The sequence below is a fragment of the Callorhinus ursinus genome, unplaced genomic scaffold (assembly GCF_003265705.2).
Source record: "Callorhinus ursinus isolate GAN/ISIS: 27379988/994484 unplaced genomic scaffold, GSC_fseal_2.0 scaffold4, whole genome shotgun sequence".
Classification (NCBI taxonomy): Eukaryota; Metazoa; Chordata; class Mammalia; order Carnivora; family Otariidae; genus Callorhinus; species Callorhinus ursinus.
Genome location: NW_027397066.1, coordinates 55,376,725 through 55,401,445, shown reverse-complemented (window position 1 = coordinate 55,401,445; position 24,721 = coordinate 55,376,725). Strand labels below are relative to the sequence as shown.

The 24,721-nt window shown below is 37.2% G+C and overlaps 1 protein-coding gene across 1 annotated transcript in view; it reads left to right on the top strand.

The window, feature by feature from the left end:
* The window catches only part of LOC112835901 (sulfotransferase 1B1), a 32,459-nt gene that overhangs the window by 6,805 nt on the left and 933 nt on the right, over window positions 1–24,721 (top strand). Inside the window, exons 4-7 of the mRNA XM_025887547.2 lie at window positions 10,150–10,247; window positions 12,447–12,573; window positions 13,458–13,552; window positions 17,299–17,479. Of these exons, the coding sequence (XP_025743332.1) occupies window positions 10,150–10,247; window positions 12,447–12,573; window positions 13,458–13,552; window positions 17,299–17,479 (501 nt within the window). The remainder of the gene's footprint in view (window positions 1–10,149; window positions 10,248–12,446; window positions 12,574–13,457; window positions 13,553–17,298; window positions 17,480–24,721) is intronic.

Genomic DNA, 24,721 nt, shown 5'->3' with positions numbered 1-24,721 from the left:
TTTTTAATATTATTATTTTTAATTTTTATTATTTTTTAATTCAAAACCAGATTTTCTTTTTAATTTCAGCTAGCCAACATATAGTATAACATTAGTTCTCGATGTAGTGTTCAATGATTCATTAGTTGCTTATAACACCCAGTGCTCATCACATCACATGCCCTCCTTAATGCCCATCACCTAATTCCCCCAACCCACACCCACCTCCCCTCCAGCAGTCCTGTTTGTTTCCCTGAGTCAAGAGTCTCTCATGGTTTGTCTCCCTCTCTGATTTCCTCCCATTCAGTTTTCCCTCCCTTCCCCTGTCATCCTCTGCACTACTTCTTATATTCAACATATGAGTGAAACCATATGATAATTGTCTTTCTCTGATTGGCTTATTTCGCTTAGCATAATACCCTCCAGTTCCATCCATGTCAATGTAATTGATAGGTATTCATCCTCTCTGATGGCTGAGTAATATTCCATTGTATATATGAACCATATCTTTATCCATTCATCTGTTGAAGGGCATCTTGGCTCTTTCCACAGTTTGGCTATTGTGGACATTACTGCTATGAACATTGGGGTGCATATACCCTTTCTTTTCACTACATCTGTATCTTTGGGGTAAATATCTGGTAGTGCAATTGCTGGGTTGTAGAGTAGCTCTATTTTCAACTTCTTGAGGAACCTCCATACTGTTTTCCAGAGTGGCTGCACCAGCTCGCATTCCCACCAACAGTGTAAGAGGGTTCCCCTTTCTCCACATTCTTGCCAACATTTGTTGTTCCCTGTCTTATTAATTTTAGCTGTTCTAAATGGTGTAAGGTGGTATCTCATTGTGGTTTTGATTTGTATTTCCCTGATGACAAGTGATGTGAAGCATTTTTTCAAGTGCCTGTTGGCCATTTGGATGTCTTCTTTGGAGAAGTATCTGTTCATGTCTTCTGCCCGTTTCTTGACTGGATTATTTGTTTTGTGGATGTTGAGTTTGATAAGTTCTTTATAGATCTTGGATACCAGACCTTTACCTGTAATGTCATTTGCAAACATCTCTTCCCATTCCATAGGTTGCCTTTTAGTTTTGTTGACTATTTCCTTTGCCATGCAGAAGTGTTTAATCTTGATGAAGTCTCAATAGTTCATTTTTGCCGTTGCTTTCCTTGCCTTTGGTGATGTTTCTAGGAAGAAGTTGCTGTGGCTGAGGTCGAAGAGGTTGTTGCCTGTGTTCTCAAGGATTTTGATGGGTTCCTGTCTCACATTTAGGTCTTTCATCCATTTTGAGTCTATTTTTGTGTGTGGTGTAAGGAAGTGGTCCAGTTTCATTCTTCTGCATGTGGCTGTCCAATTTTTCCAGCATCATTTATTGAAGAGACTGTCTTTTTTCCATTGGATATTCTTTCCTGCTTTGCTGAAGATGAGTTGACCATAGAGTTGAGGGTCCATTTCTGGGCTCTCTATTTCTGTTCCATTGATCTATGCGTCTGTTTTTGTGCCAGTACCATGCTGTCTTGATGATCACAGCTTTCTAATACAGCTTGAAGTCAGGCATTGTGATGCCCCCAGCTTTCATTTTTCTTTTTCAACAATCCCCTGGGTCTTCTCTGGTTCCATACAAATTTTAGGTTTGTTCCAGCTCTGTGAAAAATGTCAATAGTATTTTCATAGGGATTGCATTGAATGTGTAGATTTTTCTGGGCAGCATAGACATTTTCACAATGTTTATTCCTCCAATCCATGATCATGGAATGTTTTTCCATCTCTTTGTGTCTTCCTCAATTTCTTTTATAAGTGTTCTGTAGTTTCTGGAGTACAGATGCTTTACCTCTTTGGTTAGGCTTATTCCTAGGCTTATTCCTAGGTATCTTATGGTTTTTGGTGCAATTGTAAATGGGATCGATTCCTTAATTTTTCTTTCTTCAGTCACATTGTTAGTGTATAAAAATGCAACTGATTTCTGTGCATTGATTTTTTTATCCTGCCATGTTGCTGAGTTCCTGTATGAGTTCTAGCAATTTTGGAGTGGAGTGTTTTGGGTTTTCCACATAAAGTACCATGAAATCTGCAAAGAGCTAGAGTTTGACTTCTTCTTTGCAAATTTGAATGCTTTTTATTCCTTTTTGTTAGATGATTGCTGAGGTCAGGACTTCTAGTACTATGTTGAACAAAAGTGGTGAGAGTGGGCATCCCTGTCGTGTTCCTGACCTTAAGGGAAAAGCTCTCAGTTTTTCCCCATTGAGAATGACATTTGCTGTGGGCTTTTCATAGATGGTTTTTATGATATTGAGGTATGTTCCCTTTATCCCTATACTTTGAAGAGTTTTAATCAAGAAAGGATGCTGGATTTTGTCAAATGCTTCTTCTGCATCAATTGAGAGGATCATATGGTTCTTGTCTTTTCTTTTATTAATGTGATCTATCATGTTGATTGATTTGTGAATGTTGAACCACCTTTGCAGTCCAGGAATAAATCCCACTTGGTCATGATGAATAATCCTGTTAATTGGATTGGATCCCCTCAGCTAGTATCTTGGTGAGAATTTTTGCATCCATCAGGGATATTGGTCAGTAATTCTGCTTTTTGATGGGGTTATTTGTCTGGTTTGGGGATCAAGGTAATGCTGGCTTCATAGAACAAGTTTGGAAGTTTTCCTTCCATTTCTATTTTTTGAAACAGCTTCAGGGGAATAGGTATTAGTTCTTCCTTAAATGTTTGGTAGAGATCCCCTGGGAAGCCATCTAGCCCTGGACTCTTGTTTTTCGGGAGGTTTTTGATTACTGCTTCGATTTCCTTGCTGGTTACTGGTCTGTCAGTTTTTCTACCTCTTCCTGTTTCAGTCCTGGTAGTTTATAAATTTCCAGGAATTCATCCATTTCTTCCAGATTGCCTAATTTGTTGGCATATACTTGCTCATAATATGTTCTTAAAGTTGTCTGTATTTCCTTGGTGTTGGTTATGATCTCTCCCCTTTCATTCATGATTTTATTAATTTGGGTCCTTTCTCTTTTCTTTTGGATAAGTCTGGCCAGAGGTTTATCGATCTTATTAATTCTTTCAAAGAACCAGCTTCTAGTTTTGTTGATCTGTTCTACTATTTTTCTGGCTTCTATTTCATTGATTTCTGCTCTAATCTTCATTATTTCTCTTCTCCTGCTGGGTTTAGGCTTTATTCCTGCTCTTTCTCAGTGTCCTTTAGGTGTAAGGGTAGCTTGTGTTTTGGGATTTTTTTAAGTTTTCAGAGTGGCTTGTATTGCAATGTCCTTCCCTTAGGACTGCCTTTGCTGTATCCCAGAGGTTTTGAACTGATGTGTTTTCATTCTCATTAGTTTCCTTGAATTTTTTAAGTTCTTCTTTAATTTCCTGGTTGACCCACTCATTCTTTAGTAGGATGATCTTTAACCTCCAAGTGCTGGAGTTCCTTCCAAATTTTCTCTTGTGATTGAGTCCAAGTTTCAAAGCATTGTGGTCTGAAAATATGCAGGGAATAATCTCAGTCTTTTGGTATTGGTTGAGAACTGATTTGTGAACCAGTATGTGATCTATTCTGGAGCAAGTTCCATGTGCACTGGAGAAGAATGAGTATTCTGTGTTTTAGGATGGAGTGTTCTGTATATCTCTGTGAAGTCCATCTGGTCCAGCATGTCATTCAAAGCCCTTGTTTCTTTGTTGATCTGTCCATTGCTGTGAGTGGGATGATCTGTCCATTGCTGTGAGTGGGATGTTGAAGTCCCTACTATTAATGTATTATTATCAAAGTGTTTCTTTATTTTGGTTATTAATTGGTTTATATGATTGACTTCTCCCATGTTGGGAACATAAATATTTACAATTGTTAGATCTTCGTGTTGGATAGACGCTTTAAGTATGATATAGTGTACCTCTACATCTCTTACTACAGGCTTTGGTTTAAAGTCTAATTTGTCTGATATGAGGATTGCTACCCCAGCTTTCTTTTGAGGTCCATTAGTGTGGTAAATAGTTCTCCACCACCTCACTTTCAGTCTGGAGGTGTCTTTAGGTCTGAAATGGTCTCTTGTAGACAACATATGGATGGATCTTGCTTTTTTATCCAACCTGATACCCCGTGAATTTTGATTGGAGCATTTAGCCCATTTATATTCAGAGTAACCATTGAAAGATATGAATTTAGTGCCATTGTATTGCCTGAAAAGTCCCTATTTTTTAGTTTGTCTCTGTTTCTTTCTGGTCTCTTACTCTCGGGGTCCATCTTCACTTACAGTATCCTCCTTAATATTTCTTGTAGGGCTGTATTGGTGGTCACATATTCTTTCAGTTTCTGTATGTCTTGGAAGCTCTTTATCTCTCCTTCCATTCTGAATGGCAGCCTTACTGGATAAAGTATTCTTGGCTGCATGTTCTTCTCATTTAGTATCCTGAATATATCATCCCATCTCTTTCTGGCCTGCCAAGTTTCTTTGTATAGGTCTGATGTTATTCTGATGTTCCTGCCTCCATACGTAAGGAACCTCGTCTCCCAAGCTGCTCTCAGGATAGCTTCTTTTGCTCTAAAATTTGCAAGCTTCACTATTATATATCGGGGTATTGATCTATTTTTATTGATTTTGGGAGGGGTCCTCTGCCTCTTGGACATGAATGCTTGTTTCCTTCCCCAGATTAGGGAAATTCTCAGCTATGAGAATTATATATACTATATATATACCTATGAGAATCAAATATACCTTCTGGCACCCCACCCCCTCAGGCACCCCAATAATTCTAACTTTTTTTTCTTTTCAGGTCATCATTAAATTCTTGAAGACTTTCTTCATGAGCTCTGAGTTGTCTTTCTCTTTTCCTCAACTTTCTTCCTTTCCATCAGCCTGTCCTCTGGAACACTTATTCTCTCTTCTGCCTCATTTACTCTAGCTGTTAGAGCATCCAATTTAGATTACATCTCAGTTATAGCATTTTTAAGTTCGGCCTGATTAGATCTCATTTCTGCCCTTATAGATTCTCTACTGTCATTTATGCTTTTTTCAAGCCTAGTTATTAACTGTATAACTGCTATCCTGAGTTCCAACTCTGACATCTTACTTATATCCATATCGCTTATCTCTATGCCAGAGAACATTGCCTCTGGTTCTCTTGTTGTGAATTTCTCCTTCTAGTCATTTTGCCCATGCCTAGGATAAGTGAGTGAGCAAAGTCCAAAATAACCATGACCCAAGCAAAATACACTCTAGACAAATCTGAAGTCGTTGGAAAACACAACAGAAAAGTAAACCAAACCAAACCAAATCAAAACAAAACAAAACCAAAAAAAAGGAAGGTGGGGAGAGAGGCTATAATCTCATAGGGTGGGCAAAGCAGGGTGATCCACTTGTTCCTTATTGAATATTGATCTGTGTGTTAGAAGACACTACATCCCAAAATTGCAAAGAAAGCAAAACTTATATATATACAAATAAAATTGAATAGAGTGGGAAAAAAGGACTAAAATGAAGCATATATCTATAAAATGTAGATGTAAAAGATAAAAGTTAAAAAGTGACTTAAAAACATAAGTTGGTAAAATAAGAATCTAGTTGAAATGGGAAAAAGGTAAAAAAAAGAAATGGAAAATTTTAGACCGAAAGATAAACGAATTGTGAGAAAACATGGGGAACATAATATACTATTTTCCCCTGGTCCTGGAATTTTAGTCTTGTGGGATCCATAAACTTGTCCACCTGTTCTTCCAGTCTGTCTTCTGGGGGAGGGGCCTGCTGTGCTGCTTTTCAGGTGTCTTTACTTTGGCAGAGTTGCCCCACCCCTTGCCAGGGGGCTGGGCTCAGTGTAAGCTGGTCCTCTGTGTGGCTTTTGTCCCTGGAGGCTTTCTGCCCCTGTTTAGAGGATCAGAGTAAAAATGGCCATGCCCAGATCTCTGGCTCAGAGCTGAAAGGTCACATTCCCACTTCTTCAATAAACCCTCTGGGACAAACAGTTCTCACTTTTGTGTGTGCCAAACTCTGCAGACTCTTGTGGTAGAAGCCCACTGTAATTCACCCTGCCACATCGGAGGGAGTACCAGGGACCTGCAAGCATCACTACCTTTTGGGACTGCGAACAGTTGCGGGCTTGTACGTGTACCCTGTCCACTGCTCCCAGGTCACGGCTGGATGTCGCCCTACTGTCCTTTCTGGGGCCACTGCCACCCTGAGAGCTGTTGCCCAGTTGTGGGCGCAGCCATTTCACCCCTCCCAGGAAATGGTAAATGGCCTGCGAGTCCCAGTCCTTTTCAGGGTGTGCAGGCAGAGAGCGGTCACCCCACTGGCCCTGCTCAGGGCTTATGGTGACCTGAGCTGAAAGTCCCCTCCTGCGCTCGCTGACCAGACAGTTTCCCTGCTCCACTGCTTGGGCCATCTACTGGTTCAGGCACCCCTGTTCGTTCTGGCATCTGGAATCCTGAGACCACAATGACCTACCTAGAATTCTGCCCTTTTCATCCCTTGAGGCCCTTTCAGAAAGGGATGTCTCTCACTGGAGCAGATTTCTAAGGGTTCGATTTTGTGGTCCAGTGTTATATCACTTTCCTGTAACCAGCTTATGGAGGCTCCCTTCCTGCTCCATTTATCTTCCAATATCTCCCCACAGATTCATGACTCCACACCTCCTACCTTGCAAAAAGCAGGTGCTTTTCTACTTGTAGAGTTCTGGATATATTTTCTTACATCTCAGGCTGAATTTGTGGGTGTTCAGAATGACTTGATAGATATCCAACTAAATTCAAGGGACCAGATGAAACGAGGTCCCCTACCCTTCCACTATCTTGTCTCCTCCTTATATTATTTATATAGCATATTAATTATTGTGTTTGTGTTTTACATTCAAAGAAAATGGAGTCAATTTGGTAACATAAAATGGAAGTTTGTAAGCAGTACAATCACCAAGATGTATAGAGAAACTGTAGTTTAATTCATTGCATATCCAAGTATGATGACCTAAGATGAAAGAGTTTTGCTGTAGAAAATAACTAAAAATTTGGTTAATAAGTTAAAAAATATTCCTTATTTTTTATTGACTTTTATTGTATAGAATGTAGTAGATTAGATTAATAAGTTCCTAATTTAGGACATTACTGTAGTTAAGTAAGTAAGGAAGTACCAACACATCTCAAACATAAAATTTATTATTAATACAATTCATATTTCATTCCACAAATATTTATTGAGTGCTTCCAAAGAATTATGCACTGTGCTATGGGCTAGATATAAAATGATTAGTAAATTCAATGATTAGTAAATTCAAGGAGTTTACAGTAATATCATGCCATTAAATAAGTAAATAAACTAATAATATGTGAATATTTTTAGGTTCATGTACCCAAAGAATAGGGAACAACAAGAGAGTTTACTTTAGATTGGATATTTAGGGATATCTACTCTGAACTGAGATGTAGAGCTATGCACATAGTTGGAGAAAACATATTTCATGAAGGTGAGTATTAGGTATGAAGGCTTAGATACAGAAAGACACTAGTGTAGTCTAGGAACCAAACAACAACTATGAAAGGGGAAAAATGAGATAAAAAACAACTGGAGACTAGACAGGGACAGATCATGTAGGGTGTGTAGTTTTCAAGAACTACTCAGTGATCTAAGAAAGAATCAGGAGTATGGTGTCCTGTAGGCAAGTGAGAATGGCTCAAGAAGTGAGACCTGGCCCTCAAATGCTGCTGGAAACCTGGGATAAGAAGACAGAAGTATGGTGGTGAATGTTATCTCAATTTAAAGAGCAGGATCTAAATTCCCTTCCCTACCAGAGCTCGTTACTTCCATAGGCAGAGAAGAACAAGCTGAGAGGGTGTCATTCCTTCCATGTGGTTGCCTGAAATCAGAGCAAATGATGACTCTTGGAGCTAAAATAATTATTCTGGGATAAGCAAACAAAGTGAGTGCAAGAATGAGATAAGACTCCAGAGCCATTAAAAAAGTAGGAAATGAAAAAGTGATAGAATCAAAGTAATTGGGGTGGGAGAGTCAGGGATGACTGGTGGGAAATGGGGGTTAAAGGTGCAGAGTGAGGCTGTGTAGCATCACCAGAGAGTGAGTGAGGGTCAGCAGGTGAAAGAGGGTAAATTGTCACTTAGATTTATTCTGGAGCCTGAATATGAATGTGTGTAATGTTATTACATATTCCTAACATTCATATTTGTGCAATAAAGTGTTGACTTAAAGACACGGCAAAACAATTACATGGCAAAACAATTACAACCTAGAGTTTGGGAAATCTTTCAGTGAAGTTGAAGGAATGAAGAGGAGCAACAGATAAGGGGAAAACGTCATTAAAAAAATGTAAAAGTTCATGTCATGGGCATTGAGGAATAGTGGGTTGTGGAAGGTGATGATTTCTCATTTCTATGCTGGATAAAGTGGCTGTAGTAACAGGTTAGTAGTAGCCTAATAAAATACTTGGTGAAATTTTATAGGTGTATAATTAATGTTTCTAGGTAAAACTGATGATACCCAATTAAATTGAAATTCAGATAAATAGCTATTTTACTTAGCATAAGTATATCCCAAATATTACGTGGAAGATACTTACACTAAAAGGTATCTGTTGTTATCTGAAATTCATATTTAACTAGGATTCTTTTTTTTTTCCAAAGATTTTATTTATTTGATAGAGAGAGAGAGAGACAGCTAGAGAGGGAACACAAGCAGGGGGAGTGGAAGAGGGAGAAGCAGGCTCCTGGCTGAGCAAGGAGCCCGATATGGGGCTTGATCCCAAGACCCAGACGCCCCTTAACTAGGATTCTTGATCTTTATTTCCTAAGTCAGTCAACCCTATCCCCATTAAAATTAAGAGATTTTTCCTAATACAACTACATGCTAATACAACTATGTGCTATGCATTGTTCTCTACAGAACATTCAAATTGAGCTACATCCTGGCTCTTGGGGAATCTCCATTCTAGTGTGTGTGTTTGGGGCTGGGGATGGGGAAGAAGCATGGGAGCTGACAACAAACAAATAAACAAGTAAATAGACTGAAACAAAAATAAGCATTACATAGAATATTTTAATAAAAGGATGTTTTAATAGAGATTGAGTGGCTTTTTAGCATATGTAATAACTTTTTGTAAATGAATGAAGCATAAGATTGTTTTGAATGAGTGAGTGAGATGCAATTTTGTGCCTTTGTATGCAAAAGGTGGGATGATAATGTAGGATTAGCAGGTAATCTAGAGGTTAGACTGGATATAAGTAATATTGTGAAAAAAATGTGTAGGACTCTAAGATTTATTAGATATGTAATCTGAAGGAGATTTTAGGTGTTGATGACTCTATAGGATATGACATCTTTAAAAGATATATCTGGGATATGATAAAGGCCACTGAATGCATTAAAAGAATAGTTAAATTAAAAGGGTTTGCCCCACTCTTCCTAGTCTATGTCAGGAATTCTGAGTGTGCCTTTATCCCAGAAGTGCCTTCAGACTGACCAAGTCACTTATTTGTGAGATCCAAACCCCTGGAATCATCCTAACTCTGACTAGACAAAATAAATGGATATTTTCTGTCTCAGGGAAGTTGACATACCCCTTATCCAATGACTTGATTTGAAACCAAATTCTCCCACATATTAGTTGTGTGTCTTTGGTGAGTTCAGCTAACACCTAAAAATTACACAACATTTTCATTTTGCATGTATGTACATCTGACACATAGACGAAATAATGAAAAAATGCAGGTGCAACAGCTGATGCTCTCCAGATGTAATACGTCTATACCATAACAGCGGATGCAAAACAATAGCTGATATGAGCATTGGTAGTTATCCATATCTCTTTGAGATACAGAAACTATTTTCATAATTATTTATAATAATGCAAGGTATGATAAAACTCCAAATTGCTAAAGCTGACATTAATACCCTTCATTTTAGAGGTAGAAAAAGTGAAACACAGAGACGAGCATACTTTCAAATGTCTCACAATGAGTAAGTGACAGACTTAGGATTTGAACCCAAGGAGGCTAACCTCACAACTATGCCCTTAGCCATTATGCAATATTGCCTCTGAGAATCCAGATAATACCCATGATTTGTTCAAAATTTAGCAGCATTATATTCCACTCGAAAATATTTTAAAAGGTCAGAGAAAATCAGGAAATGCAAGCTCCTTGAAGGCTCTAATATACTAAAATAAAACTAAAATTTTCCCAGGAATAGAACAATTAGAGAAGAATCCATCACCACGACTTGTGAAGACGCATCTACCAATCGATCTCCTTCCTAAGTCTTTCTGGGAGAACAACTGCAAGGTATACTCTACACTGCAAGTAATTTTTTTTTTTAAGATTTTATTTATTTATTTATTTATTTATTTATTTGACAGAAAGAGACACGGTGAGAGAGGGAACACAAGCAGGGGGATTGGGAGAGGGAGAAGCAGGCCTCCTGCAGAGCAGGGAGCCCGATGTGGGGCTCAATCCCAGGACCCTGAGATCATGACCTGCAGGACCCTGAGATCATGACCTGAGCCAAAGGCAGACGCTTAATGACTGAGTCACCAAGTCACCCCTGCAAGTCATTTTTTAATGTGACCCTATCGCTTTAGTCATGCACATAATAAATGATTGCTCAAATGTTTTGTTTGATACCATGAGAACTGAGCTACATAAGAAAATGCTTCAATTAAAAAAATGTATATTTCAGTCTGAACCTACATAATCAAGTTTGCCAAAGGTATGTAGCAACAGGATCCCCATCTCAGCACAATATTATAGCTACTAGTATTCCCCAGCTATCCCTAGATATTCTGTCCTTCTCTGAAAACTCAACATAAGGATGTCAGTTCTTATTTGATTATTTGGTAAAATTCTCCAGTGAAATATTTGTGCCTGGATATTTGCTTCTGGGGAAATTTTAAATTTGAAATTCAATTTCTTCAATCTTTGTGAGACTATTCTGGTTGTTTATTTCAACTTAACTGACTTTTGCTAGTTTGTGATTGTGAGGAATTCTAAGTTTTGGAATTTTGTAATGAAAAGTGTTTCATAATTCTCTTCGTTTTTTAAAGATTTTATTTATTTATTTGAATGAGAGACAGCAAGGGGGTAGGGGCAAAGGGAGAGGGAGAAGCAAACTCCCCTCTGAACAGGGAGCCTGATGTAGGATTCGATCCCAGGACCCTGGGATCATGACCTAAGATGAAGGCAGACACTTAACTGACTGAGCCACCCAGGTGCCCCCATAATTGTCTTATTCTTTCTTTGGACAGACTGTATTTTTTACAGCGATTTTATCTTTAGAGCAATTTTAGGTTCACAGCAAAATTGAGTGGAAGGCAGAGATTTCCCAAATATCCCCTGCCCCTATACATACATAGCTACCTATTATCAACATCCCCCACCAGAGTGGTGCATTTATTACAACTGATGAACCTACTTTGACACATCATAATCACCTAAAGTTCATAGTTTACATTAGGGTTCCCTCTTGATGGTGTACATTCAATGGATTTGGACAAATGTATAATGACATATATATACCTTTATAGCATCCTACAGCGTAATTTTGCTGCCCTAAAAATCTCCTGTACTCCACCAATTCATCCCCCTCTCGTCCTAACCTGGCAACCACTGATCTTTTTTATTGTCTTCATAGTTTTCATGGAGGCAATAAAAAATACATAGACCTTCTATGTATAGAAGGTCTAACTATATGACCTTCTTGACCTTCTGCTTTTTCCAGAAGGTCATATAGTTAAAATCATATGGCATGTAGCTTTTTCAAATTGCATTCTTTCACTTAGTAATATGAATTTGAGGTTCTTCCATGTCTTTTCATGGCTTGACAGCTCATTTCATTTTAGTGCTGAATACTATTCCATTGTCTGGCTGTATCCCAGTTTATTCATTCATCTATTGAAGGACATCTTGTTTCCTTCCATGTTTTGGCAATTATGAATAAAGCTGCTCTATACATCCATTTGCAGTTTTTTGTGTGGACCTTATTTTTCAACTTTGGATAAATACCAAGCATTGCGATTGCCAGATTGTAGGTAAAACTATGTTTAGCTTTGTAAGAAACTGCCAGACTGTCTTCCAAAGTAACAGTACCATTTTTGCAATCTCACCAGAGATGAATGAGAGCTCCTGTTGCTCAACATCCTCACCAGGATTTGGTGCCAGTTTTCTGGATATTGGTCATTCTAATAAGTATAGAGTGGTGTCTCATTGTTGCTTTAATTTTCACTTCCCTGATGACATGTGATATGGAGCATCTTTTCATACTCATTATAATTTTAATGGCTACAATATTTGTTGTGATACCTTCTGTTTTTTTTCTTAATGTTAGTTGTGTCTTCTTTTTTGTTAGTCTCACTAGATGTTTATCAAGTTTGTTCATTTTTTTAAAAAAAGAGACAGCTTTTTGTTTCATTAATTTTCTCTAATTTTTCCTGTTTTTAATTTCATGGATTTTAAATCCATGTGGTTTTCTTCTTTTTTTCCCTGCAGATGATTTATCTGGCTCGAAATGCCAAGGATGTTGCAGTCTCATATTACCATTTTGACTTAATGAATAATTTGGAACCTCTCCCTGGTCCCTGGGAAGAGTATCTGGAGAGATTCATGGCTGGAAATGGTAGGTAGGCCTGGGCTTGAAATCAGTAAGTACTTTTCCTTTTTAGTAATATTAATAACTATTACTGGTGTGATTTTTCCTATCAAAATATTTACTTTTCCAAGCCAGTAAAAGGTACATTTAAATAGCATTAAAAATTAGATTAACTTAATATTTTACTATGACATCAATATATAAATTTGGTATTTAACATTGGCTTGATGAAAATATTCTCAAATGTTTTTTCAGTTGCTAGAAATCTATTCTCAGTTCCAGTTACAATGGGAATTGTTCAACTTGCCCAAACCGAGCTGAAGGCAGATGCCCAACGACTGAGCCACCCAGGCGCCCCTGCCCAAATCTTCAGTTAGATATGTTATACATATATTTATAGGATTTAGGTAAATAGTTAATATGAGTAGTAGAATGGTTTCCTTCCATGTGAGGCCAAGTAAAACCCATACGGAGGCCAATGTATTGGAATGCTTCCTTTGTACTTTATATTGTTTTAATCTTACTATACATCCATATATGGCTGATTTATTATATATATGTATATATATGTATATAAAGATTTTATCCATTTATTTGACAGAGAGGGAGAGACAGGGAGAGAGGGAACACAAGCAGGGGGATTGTAGAGGGAAAAGCAGGCTTCCCGCTGAGCAGGGAGCCCGATGCAGGGCTTGAACCCAGGACCCTGGGATTATGACCTGAGTGGAAGTCAGATGCTTAACAACTGAGCCACCCAGGTGCCCCAGATTATATATATTTTTAATTGGTCTTATATATTCAGTTCCCTTGATTACTAAATTCCACAGAATATTTGTACAATTTGATTTATTGTTTAGAAACAAACTTTAATTTGATGAAAGCTTATGGTAAGACTGTTTCTCTGGTTTTAGTGGCTTATGGTTCCTGGTTTAATCATGTTAAGAGTTGGTGGAAGAAAAAGGAAGAACACCCAATACTTTTCTTGTTCTATGAAGATATGAAAGAGGTAAAATCATAGAAGTTCATTCTGGATAATTCCCCCATTACATCCTGGGGTAAAGGGTTAATATATATTTTCAACTTAATCTATGGAGTAAAAAAAAAAAAAATGATGTGATTATATTGCTTCTTCTCCATGCCTGCTTACCCAAATCTTGCTAAGATCATCAGTGACTTCTAATGGTGAAATCCATGACATTTTTATCTTCTTGTACTTTTTAACCATTGTGTTTATTGTGAGCACCTTCTCTTGTTGAAATTCTTTCCTACATTTAATAGGTTATCATGCTTTCTTGGCTTTCCTGTGGATCTCTATCTGTCACTTAGCTTTCTTTATAAGCTGTTTGCTACATTTTGGTGATCATACCCATGCCTACTGTTGCCAAAACTCTTTATGTCCCAATGATCCCCCCAAAACTTCATTTTAACTTCTACCCTAATTCAGACCCACGCTTTTATTAAAATGACCCTTAAATTTAACACCTTCAAAACTAAACTCATCTTGCTTCTCTGACTCCAACATTTAATCCTTTTCTTCTTTTATTCTCTCTTGGTTAATGATGTTATTTGTCCATTAATTTTCTTTTTTTCTCTAAATTTTTTTTAAAATTCCAGTTAGTTGACATGCAGTGTTATATTTGTTTCAGGTAGAGAATTTAGTGACTCATCACTTACATATATGTCCATTAATTTTCAAAATTTGAAAATACATTGTCCTTGTTGACTTCCATATAGTGGATATGGTTCCACTATATTGTGAACATCCCATTGGTTCACATGCCCTACCTATTATAACTTTCAAATCCCTCTCCTTTACTTTCTTACTATCTCCCTCTTAGTTTGGGGACTCATAAGCATTCATTTAGTTTCCTGTATGAACTAGTATCAGTTCAAATATTGCTGCAAAAGTTCCAGGCCTAGTCTGAGGCCATTTTACTCAAATTAGGCAAACACACACACACACACACATACACACACACACACACACACACACACCCCTGAGAAATATGTGGAAACCAAGTTCCTCTATTTGAAGAAGATTGGACTTACAAATGAGGATATATTTCAGACTTTCAGGTTCATGATGTAAGGTACAATATCTACCATTCTTGAAACTACATTCACAGTACAGAATATAGCACCTTACACACATAGGGGCTCATAGAATCACTTGTATGAATAATTGATTGCTTGAATGAATAAATAAATGAATGAGCAATAATAACAAACATCTTAGAAACATCAATCTTCCTTTGCGTAGCAAAAATCATGTTCCATGTAAAATTTCTCTTGATCCAAGTATTTCTGAAAAACCCCCAGGGTATTCTCACATCTAACACTTTTAACAAAAAGAGTCCTCTGAATTTTTCTCTTCTGCCTCGGCTCCCACCTTCCATCACACTTGTTTGCAACTCCTAGAGAATCTATCATTAAAACTTTACTATTGCCCATTTATACAGGGCTTGAGGCAATTAATTTCCAGTTTGCTGGCAATATCCAGCTGTGAAACTGAAGTGGTTTTATGAAAACACTATTAAAAAGTGGTGATATCCCTTGAGTATTTGATTAGCCAAAGTCATGAATTCTTTATAAGGAGAAAATTGTCCTTCTGTACACTTTCCTTACTTTCTGGACACTAGAGTAGCACTTAATAACTTTATGAAAAGAGCAATTTTAGCTTCTAAATATAGTCTCTTTTCTCCATAGGATGGGGAAATATACTTTCTGGGCCAGGCTGGTGTCCACATTCTGAGTCCAACATCATGCTGCCCCCCACAGGACACTCTTGTGTCAACCATTTCTCTCCTTAATTCAGCTAAAATGCGTTATTCAAATACACTCATTCATACTGATTTACAGTCTGTCCCAATCAGCTTTATAAGCATATCTAGATCTTTTGAATCCCACTCAAACCTGTACATTCATAGTACTTAATAGATGGTCTTTTCCTCCCATCATACAGTCATTTTTAGACAATGTTATATAAAGAAGTTTAACAACAGTAGAACAAAATCATAGTTACATATCAATAATAAAATTCAAAGAAAAGTCTAATAATTGACATTGGTTTATGAGCTTCTGCATAAATTCTCAGTCAATGAGGTGAAAGAGAAATACAACAGAAGGAGATTCAGTAGGTACCAGCACTCTGATTTCACTTCTACTGTAACATAAACTAACACTCATTGATATTTTGGAGGCAGCCAGATTATTCTCCAAACACTTTGAATCCCTAATAGAAATTGTTCTCTATTTGCCTGTCCATCTGTGGTTTTCCTACTACCATTATTAACTTTTCTTTTGGCCTTTTTCCCACTATCATCATTTTTGACCCTTTACTTATTCCAAGTACTCACACCCCTTAATTGGTCATCTCATTCTGCTCTCATCAAGGTCTGAGACATAATATATTGCCAGAACTTCCCTTGTAAGGAACTCCCTGCCAAAACATACACATGTGTATACAATGAACACACACACACAGTTAATGACATATTATTAAATGCTGTGGCTTCCCTGCATAAGAGATAAAGTCCAAATCCTTCAGTGGGACATCCAAGGATTTTCTCATTTTTACCCCAATTTATCTTTCCAATTTTATAGCCTCTCTTATTCCTATGAACAACTCAAACCTAACGTCAACCACTTTGCTTTTTTTTTCCTCCCTTCAAAACATTATGAGACCCTATACCGCCAAGAATTCTGACTATTTTCTCTACTAGAAATTCACTCTCCAACACCTCAGCAGACCCACACGTCATGGTAAATTCTGACTCATTTTTTTCAACTCAGCTTGGATATCACCTTCTCAAAATATTTTTAGATGTATCCATATAGAGTTAAGTTTAGCTTCCTAAAAGTTATAAATATTAAGTTTATGTCATTAGAATCTGGAAAATGATTCATTTCTCGGATTTTGCTCTTTGTATCCCCAAGAGTTAATGAGTAACTTAATGCACCTTTATTGGAGTTTTTTTAAAGATTTCATTTATTTATTTATTTATTTATTTATTTATTTATTTATTTGAGAGAGAGAGAGAAAGAAAGAGTGTTAGCAGAGGGATAGGCAAAGGGAAAGGGAGAGAGAGTCTCAAGCAGACTCCGCACTGCGTGTGGAGCTTGATTTGGAGCTCAGTCTCATGACCCTGAGGTCATGACCTGAGTTGAAACCAAGCGTTGGATGCTCAACTGACTGCACCACCCAGGTGCCTCTGGAGTTTATTTTTAATAATTTATGTCCAAGCAAGCTCTAAGGTATAAGTACCCTAAGGCAAACATACTTAAGTTGTTCACAAATTTATTATTTTTGTTTTTAAATATTGTAATTAAAAACAAGAAAAGAATTTTGATTGAGAACGAATAAATAAAGGCTGGAAGAATAAAAACATACTTGGTCCCTAAATATTCACTGTTAAATCTGACTACAACTTGAGCTTAAAATAGCTGTTATTTTTTTTCCAAATATTGTTAATATTTAGCCCAAGCTTCGCTCTTATTGTACTTTTGATATAAACTAAAAATATGAAATTTAGAATAAACAAAATATTTCATCTATTTTTGCCAAACATAAATTATTGATTTTTTCATGATTTATATGATTAATTTAAAAAAAATTGATGACCCAACAAAATATGGATTGAATATTCAGAACCAACATTTAAGAAAACAGATTATAGATATTATAGTTTTCACATTATGTTAATGATGTTTTGTTTACCGTTTTCTTGGGTATGTCTCTTTAACCACTGATAGAATCCAAAGCGGGAAGTCAAGAAGATTGTTAGATTTCTAGAGAAGAATTTGAATGACGAGGTCTTGGATAAGATCGTCCATCACACCTCATTTGAAATGATGAAGGATAACCCTCTGGTGAATTATACACATCTACCAAGTACAGTGATGGATCAGAGCAAATCCTCTTTTATGCGTAAAGGTAAATATTTTGCTGAGTTTAATTTCCCTTTTCACTTTCTTATGAATTACTGTGAAATGAGAAGTAATGATCTCTAACAAGTTACTTAGCCAGTTTTGGCACCATTTTCTTCATCTGTAAGATAAGGACACTAAAAATACCTACCACAAAAGTTGTTGAACCAGATTAGAAATTAGGAAATAATGCATTATAAACCTGTTACCAGAATACCTTGGGTATTTGATGCATATTTCTTCTTCTATTTACTATGCTACTAAATGGGAGTAGTTTTGTCAATTCTGATGTGAGTCATTCTAAAATTGTTATTCCTAAATCTTAAATCTTTGCCTAAATAGGCATAGGCCTCCCTCTTTTCCTCAGGGATAAATTAATGTCATTCAATACAAGACCATCTGCTTTAAAGACCCCATATCACTTAGAAAACAGTAGTCACTTTATTAAGGATTCACAAAGAGAAAGGACTTTTCTTTACCCTATGGGAAGATTTTGCTCCCTAAAAATACTGTCTGAATTATAGAAACCATGGAATCTAAATCTAATGTAAAAAGATAACAATAGAGGAATATGGCATTTGCTATTGATTCCACTGAAGCAAGTCCTGCATATTATCCTTATTGTTATGATTTGTGTCAAAAATGTAAATTATTAATGATAAAAATAATACACTTAACAAAATACTAACTTAAATTTGAGAAGCTATCCACCTAATAATGTCACCCTCTGTTTTCAATATTCTTTATTGAAGTAGAGATGAAGGGGTAGAATTTCAATTGGTGTGCTAGGAAGTAAACATAACCCTTAAAATGTACTGTACATATGAACATATGACTGAAAACCCTTGATTTTCAAAGAATTATATGGTTAAATTTTTTCTAAAACATTTTTCTAGATTACTTATCATAATAGCAAATAGTCCTGGTGTTTTCAAATTGTTTTTATTTTCAAAAACATTACATTTAACTTTTCAAAACTAACCTCTGGTATAAGGAGGCAAAGTAAATTTTTCATTGTAAATGGTGTCTAAACAAAGACTGATGCTCACATACACACATTTTCTGATGGAAAAAATCAGGAAAAAAAAATCCTCCTTTACTAAACAAGGCAAATTTTCATTTTGTTAGATTATCTGAATGTAACTTCCAGGAGGGTTTTATTCCCAGTCATATGAAAATTGATACCACCCCATGATACCTCATTAGGGTATAGAGGTAGATAAAACAAGTTCAGTATCTGGATTCTATGGTTTCTCCAACTTCAAGCAGAAAAGACTGCATGCTAGTCTCATAATAGAGACGGTCTTTACATCCCCTCTGGAGATGATAAAAAGACATACCCTTTGTGGTCAGATTGATGTGGGCTTTATCCAGGCTTTGCCACTCCCTGAATCTATGACTTTGAATACATTTAATCAATCTGCCAAAGGTCTGGTTACATCACTGAAAATATGGGGAAAGTAACAAGATCTGTGGCATAAGTTTTGGGGGAGGATTACAGTAAATGACATGTAAGCATTTGAAATGTTTTTTCTGACTGTAAATAATACATTAAAAAGTAGCCCATCTTCTTAGTCTAAGTAATTCAAGATTTGTTTACTCATTTATTCATTCATGTAGTCAATAAACATGTAAATAATACCCATTTATTTGTTCATTTTATGTTTAGGAAACACTCTTCCTGAGCACCTGTATGCAGCACATATTCTCTAGAACATGCAGTGATGAATGACCCATGCATTTCCTTTAAGAAGCTCATACTATAATGCAAGAGGCATGCATGTAAATGGATGCTAAACAGGGTTCAAAGTGATGTATGAACAAGGGTTGGGTACACTCAGTCTTGAGGGATGCCATGTTGGATAAATCAATTTCATAATTTATTTTTTTAATTTAATTTTATTATGTTATGTTAGTCACCATACAATACATCATTAGTTTTTGATGTAGCGATCCATGATTCATTGTTTTCATATAACACCCAGTGCTCCATGCAGTACATGCCCTCCTTAATACCCGTCTGATTGCTGTTGCTAGGACTTCTAGTACTATATTGAACAATAGTGGCGAGAGTGGGCATCCTTGATGTGTTCCTGATCTTAAGAGAAAGGCTCTCAGTTTTTCCCCATTGAGGATGATATTCTCTGTGGGTTTTTCATAGATGGATTTTATGAACTTGAGGAATGTTTCTTCTATCCCTATGCTCTGAAGAGTTTTAATCAGGAAAGGATGCTGTATTTTGTCAAAGGATTTTTCTGCATCAATTGAGAGGACCATATGGTTCTTCTCTCTCCTCTTATTAATGTGTTCTATCACATTGATTTGTGAATGTTGAACCACCCTTGCATCCCAGGCTAAATCACACTTGGTCATGGTGGATGATCCTTTCAATGTATTGTTGGATCCTATTAGCTAGGAATTTGTTGAGGCTTTTGGAATCCATATTCATCAGGGATATCAGTCTGAAATTCTCCTTTTTGGTGGGGTCTTTGCCTGGTTTGGGGATTAAAGTAATGCTGGCCTCATAGAATGAGTCTGGAAGCTTTCCTTCTGTTTCTATTTTTTGAAACCGCTTCGGGAGAATAGGTATTATTTCTTCTTTGAGTGTTTGGTAGAATTCCCCAGGGAATCCATCAGGCCTGGCATTCTTGTTTTTTGGGAGATTTTTGATCACTGTTTCAATCTCTTTACTGGTTATTGGCCTATTCAGGTTGTCAATTTCTTCCTGTTTCAGTCTTGGCAGTTTATAGGTTTCCCAGAAGATATCCATTTCATCCAGGTTGCTCAGCTTATTGGCATATAGTTGTTGATAATTTCTAATAATTGTTTCTATTTCTTTGGTGATAGGTATGATCTCTCCCTTTTCATTCATAATTTTATTAATTTGGGTCCTTTCTCTTTTCTTTTGGATAAGTCTGGCCAGTGGTTTATTGATCTTATTAATTCTTTCAAAGAACCAGCTTCTAGTTTTGTTGATCTGATCTACTATGTTTCTGGTTTCTAATTCACTGATCTCTGTTCTAATCTTAATTATTTCTCTTCTAATGCATGACTTAGGCATCGTTTGTTGATTTTTCTGTAGTTCTTTAAGGTGTAGAGTTAGATGGTGAATTTGGGATTTTTCTATTTTTTTTTTTTTGAGTGAGGCTTGGATGGCTATGTATTTCCCCCTTAGGACCACCATTGCTGTATCCCATAGGTTTTGGACCAATGTGTTTTCATTCTCACTGGTTTCCATGAATTGTTTAAGTTCTTCTTTGATTTCCTGGTCGACTCAAACATTCTTGAGCAGAGTGGTCTTTAGTTTCCAAGTGTTTGAATTTCTTCCAAATTTTTTCTTATGATTGAGCTCCAGTTTTAAAGTATTATGGTCTGAGAATATGCAGGGAATAATCTCAATCTTTTGGTATCGGTTGAGACCTGATTTGTGGCCCAGTATGTGGTCTATTCTGGAGAAAGTTCCATGTGCACTTGAGAAGAATGAGTATTGTGTTGTTTTAGGGTGGAATGTTCTGTATACATCTATGAGGTCCATCTGGTCCAGGGTGTCATTCAAAGCTCTTGTTTCTTTGTTGATTTTCTGCTTAGGTGATCTGTCTATTGCTGAGAATGGAGTATTGAGGTCTCCTACAATTAAGGTATTATTATCAATATGACTCTTTATTTTGGTTAACAGTTGGCTTATGTAAATGGCTGCTCCCATGTTGGGGGCTTAGATATTTACAATTGTTAGATCTTCTTGTTAGATAGACCCTTTAAGAATGATGTAGTGTCCTTCTGTGTCTCCAACTACAGACTTCAGTTTAAAATCTAATTTGTCTGATATAAGAATTACTACCCCAGCTTTCTTTTGAGGTCCGTTGGCATGGAAGATGGATCTCCATCCCTTCACTTTCAGTCTGGATGTATCTTTAGGTCCAAAATGAGTCTCTTGTAGACAGCATATGGATGGGTCCTGCCTTTTTATCCAATCTGCAACCCTGTGCCGTTTTATGGGAGCATTTAGGCTGTTCACCTTGAGAGTGATTATTGAAAGATATGAATTTATTGTCATCATGTTGCCTGTGAAGACCTTGTTTTTATAGTTTGTCCCTGTAAATTTCTGTTGTATATCACTCTTGGGGTCTTTCTCCTTTTATAGAACCCCCCTTAATATTTCTTGCAGGGCTGGTTTAGTGGTCACATATTCTTTCAGTTTCTGCTGGTCTTGGAAGCTCTGTACCTCTCCATCCATTCTAAATGACAGCCTTGCCGGATAAAGTATTCTTGGCTGTATGTTCTTCTTGTTTAGTACCCTGAATATGTTTTGCCAAGACTTTCTGGCTTGCTAGGTCTCTGTGGATAGGTCTGACGTTATTCTGATGTTCCTCCCTCTGTACATAAGGAATATCTTCCCCCTAACTGCCTTTAAGATGGTATCCTTGGTTCTAAGATTTGCGAGTTGACCTGTTTTCCTTGGTCTTGGGGGTGGGTCCTCTCTGCCTTCAGGACACGAATGTTTGTTTCATTCCCCAGATTAGGGATGTTCTCAGCTATGATTTGCTCAAATATATCTTCTAGTCATTTCTCTCTCTCCACCCCTCAGGGATTCCAATAATTCTGACATTGGAACGTTTCATGGTGTCACTTATTTCTCTGATTCTATTTTCATGGATTCTGAGTTGTTTTTCCCTGGCCTCCTCTTTTCCCTTATAATCTATTAGTTGGTCTTCAAGGTGACTAATTCGTTCTTCTGCTTTGCTTACCCTAGCTGTTAGATTGTCTAGATTAGATTGGATCTCATGGATAGCATTTTTAAGTTCTGCCAATTCAGCCTTCATTTCTGCCCTTAGAGACTCTATGTTGCCATTAATTGATTTCATCATTCTAGCTATTGTTTAATAATTGCTAGCCTGAATTCCATCTCCGACATCTTGGTTATATCTGAATCCATTTGTAAATCTGTGGCATAAGTCATAGTCTCTGAGTCTTTCCTACTTTAGGGGTTCCTCCTCCTAGTCATTCTGTTGAGGGGTGATTGAGGGAGTGTATAGAGTCCAAATTATTGACCATAACCCAAGCAAGATGCACCTGTTTTCTAGGGACCTTAGGGTTGCTGGCCTCTTGTTTTCCCAGCCTGTCTTCTGGGGGAGGGGCCTGCCTTACTGTTACTCAGGCAACTCTGTTTGGGCAGAGTTGCCCTGCCCCCTGTGGTGGGGGATGGGCTCAGTAAAAACAGGTTTTTGGGGGCATTTGTTCTCTGGTGGCTTTTCCTGGTGGTTTTCTGAGTCTCTTCCAAGAACCAGAGTAGAAGAGACCGTTTCCAACCCTCTGCCTCAGAGCAGAGAGATCACAGTCTGTGCTTCAGTGAGCTCTCCAGGCTCCACTATCTCCATTTCTGTCTGTGCTGCTATAAACTGCAGCATCCTGGGTTGTGCGCCCCTCTGCAGCACTCCCAGTCCTCACCTCCAGATTGGGGTATGTCTCTGCCCTTTCTGCTTCTAGAACCACCAGCCACCCCAAGTTTGCATGCAAAGCCCCACTCCAGGTTTCAGTCTGGGGGGCTGCCCTAAAGTCCTTTCCCCACTGCTACTGGTCTGCGAATCTGTGCCCGGTCCCCAGCTCGGGAGGCTATTGCTCACTGGCGGTGTAGGATCCCCATGGCCAGGTTCCCTCCCCCTGCCATTTATCTTCCAAAATCTGCCTGCCGAATCACGGCTCCCTGCTTCATACCTCAAAACCAACCACCTGCGATATTCTGTTTGTAGAGATCCAGATCTATCTTCTTACATCTCAGGCTGATTTTGTGGGTGTTCAGAGTGGTCTGGTAGATATCCAGCTCAATTCTGGGGACTGGTTGGAATAGGGTGCCCTATCCTCCACCATCTTTTCCCAGGCCCCCAGTCTATGTAATTTAAATCAATGTCATAATTTAATCACACAAAAGTAAAAGTAGGAAGAGGACAGATAATGTCCAGTGTTTATACTTGTGTCCCAAATTGCAAGAAAATGGTGCTCGCTTTGGCAGCACATATACCAAATTGCAACAAAACAGAAAAATCTGGGCTTTGGTCAGCATTTACTTCATCAAAAAAATTCTTATACTTCCCTTACTCTTGTGAAGCAAGTGTGCTTGTGTATATTATATAATTAATACTCAAAATAGAAAATCATTAAAACACTTTATATATGACTTTTTATTATTTAATTAGTGCTTTTTGTTTTTAATGAAATCTTTACAGATGAGCTATTCCAAATATACGCTACTATCACATTACAAAGAGCCCTTACCATTTGGTAAATACAGAGCAAAATATAATAACCAGGGAAACAACATTGTTTATGGGGATGTTTTTCATTAAAAGGATTTGAAATCTTCATCAAGCCATCATGGATTAATGTGGCTTGCAATTCAATAGGACATATTTAATATTGCATAAAATAACAAAGCAAATGTTTATCTCCAAGCACATTTACAGTTTATTAAGAATTTATTTTTCAGATAAATATTTATCAGCATCCAAGTATAAGAAGTTAAATTCAAATTTGTTCCCAAAAGTCTTGCTTTTGTACAGATGGTTCAAGAATGTTATACATTTGACTTTAACCGCTATTCTTCTCATCTAAAATGCAAATACAGTATAAGTCTAGTGAACTCAGGGAAAATGGTATCCTTCAAGTATCATACCATCTTCATTAATAAATTCATAGGAAATGATACTTATCAACTTTTTAGTTCATGGATTGGTTGTGTTGATGACCAGTTATTTCTACAGTTTCCCAAACGAATTCATGAAATAAAATCTGCCCTGACCATTAATTGAGTGTTCAGTAGTAACCCTATGACCCATGACAAACAGAAACACTAAAAGAATCTCTTTCAGGAAACTATTGTATGGTCTGTAAATTGAGACAGGAAAATTAACCTTTCTCAGAATGTATCTTTAAAAGTCAGTCAAAACCATAGTGAGATATAACTTCACAGCTATCAGAATGGCTAGTATCAAAAAAACAAGAAATTACAAGTGTTGACGATGGTGTGGAGAAAAGGAAACACTTGTGCACTGTTGGTGGGATGTAAGTTGGGTTGGTGCAGCCATTGTGGAAAATAATATTGAAGTTCCTCAAAAAATTAAAAATAGAACTACTGTATAATCCAGCAATCCACTACTGGGTAACAAAATGAAAACACTAATTCAAAAAGATATATGTACCCCAAATGTTCACTGCAGCATTATTTACAATAGGCAAAATATGGAAGCAACCCAAG